Here is a 1,146-nt window from a genome sequence, read left to right on the forward strand (position 1 = left end):
GGTGGCCAGGTTGCACCAGGAGGCACCACAGCGACTACGTTGCACCAGGTGGCACCACAGTGACCAGATCGCACTGGGTGGCACCATGGTGGCCAAGTTCCACGAGGTGACACCAGGTGACCAGATTGCATTGGGTGGCACCACGGTGGCCAGGTTGCACCAGGAGGCACCACAGCAACTACGTTGCACCAGGTGGCACCACAGTGACCAGATCGCACTGGGTGGCACCACGGTGGCCAAGTTCCACGAGGTGACACCATGGTGACCAGGTTGCACCACCGAGCAGCACGGGGAGGTCGCAGGGGACACCGCGGTGGCAGCGGGGTGACCCGGGACGGTACCTTCTGCTCGATGCGGGTGCGAGTGCGGTAGTCGAGGATGGGTCGCAGGCCGTGCCGGTCCTCGGGCGCCCGCGGGTCGAGGCCGAAGCTCAGCGCCACGTGGATGGGCGACAGCTTGTCCCGAAACTCCGTCTCGTTCTGCCCGGATGCGACACCGTCAGCGGCCGCCCGATCGCGTCCCCCCCCAAAAAAACCACCTCCCCGAAACGTCCCGGACGGGTGTCACCTCACCCGCAGGTAGATCTTCATGTCGTGGCACTGGGCGCCGGCGCCGTTGGGGACGGCCAGGGGCAGCGCCAGGGCGGGCTGGCGCCCGGCGAGGAAGAGCGCCCGCTTCACGGCGCCCTTGGCCTTCAGCCCGTCCAGGCTCAGCTCCACGGTGAAGCCTACGGGCGGCGCGGGCTCAGCGCGGGCCCAGGCGTCCGGGCGGCGGGGCCCAGGCGTCCGGGTGGCGGCGGCGGAGGGGGGGTCACTCACCGATGGAGCTGGGCACGTGCTTCCCCGAGGCGTTGAGGCAGAAGCTCAGGTTGATGCTGGTGGTGGGGGGGGGACGGCAGGGTGTGACGGGGACACTCTGGTGTGTCCCCCTCCCGGGTGTCCCCTGGTGTCCCCCCCACCTCGACCACCCCGTGATGCCCTGGGGTCCCCGTGCTGCCTAAGAGCCCCCAGACCTCCCCCGTGCCCTCCCCCTTTGGTGTCCCCAACCCTTCTGACCCCCCCCTTGGTGTCCCCCTGGTGTCCCCAACCCCTCTGACTCCCCCCTCGGTGTCCCCCTGGTGTCCCCAACCCCTCTGACACCCACCCC

At 69.7% G+C, this 1,146-nt stretch overlaps 1 protein-coding gene across 1 annotated transcript in view; it reads right to left on the reverse strand.

Annotated features, from left to right (window-relative positions):
* LOC112965393 (integrin alpha-5-like) overlaps positions 1–874 on the reverse strand; it is a gene marked incomplete at its 5' end in the record, with an annotated part of 12,739 nt that extends 11,865 nt beyond the window's left edge. The window contains 3 exons of the mRNA XM_026064339.1: positions 342–479; positions 573–727; positions 819–874. Of these exons, the coding sequence (XP_025920124.1) occupies positions 342–479; positions 573–727; positions 819–874 (349 nt within the window). The remainder of the gene's footprint in view (positions 1–341; positions 480–572; positions 728–818) is intronic.
* Positions 875–1,146: the final 272 nt, after the last annotated feature.

This window comes from Apteryx rowi, unplaced genomic scaffold (genome assembly GCF_003343035.1).
Source record: "Apteryx rowi isolate R43461 unplaced genomic scaffold, aptRow1 scaffold_2133, whole genome shotgun sequence".
Lineage (NCBI taxonomy): Eukaryota > Metazoa > Chordata > Aves > Apterygiformes > Apterygidae > Apteryx > Apteryx rowi.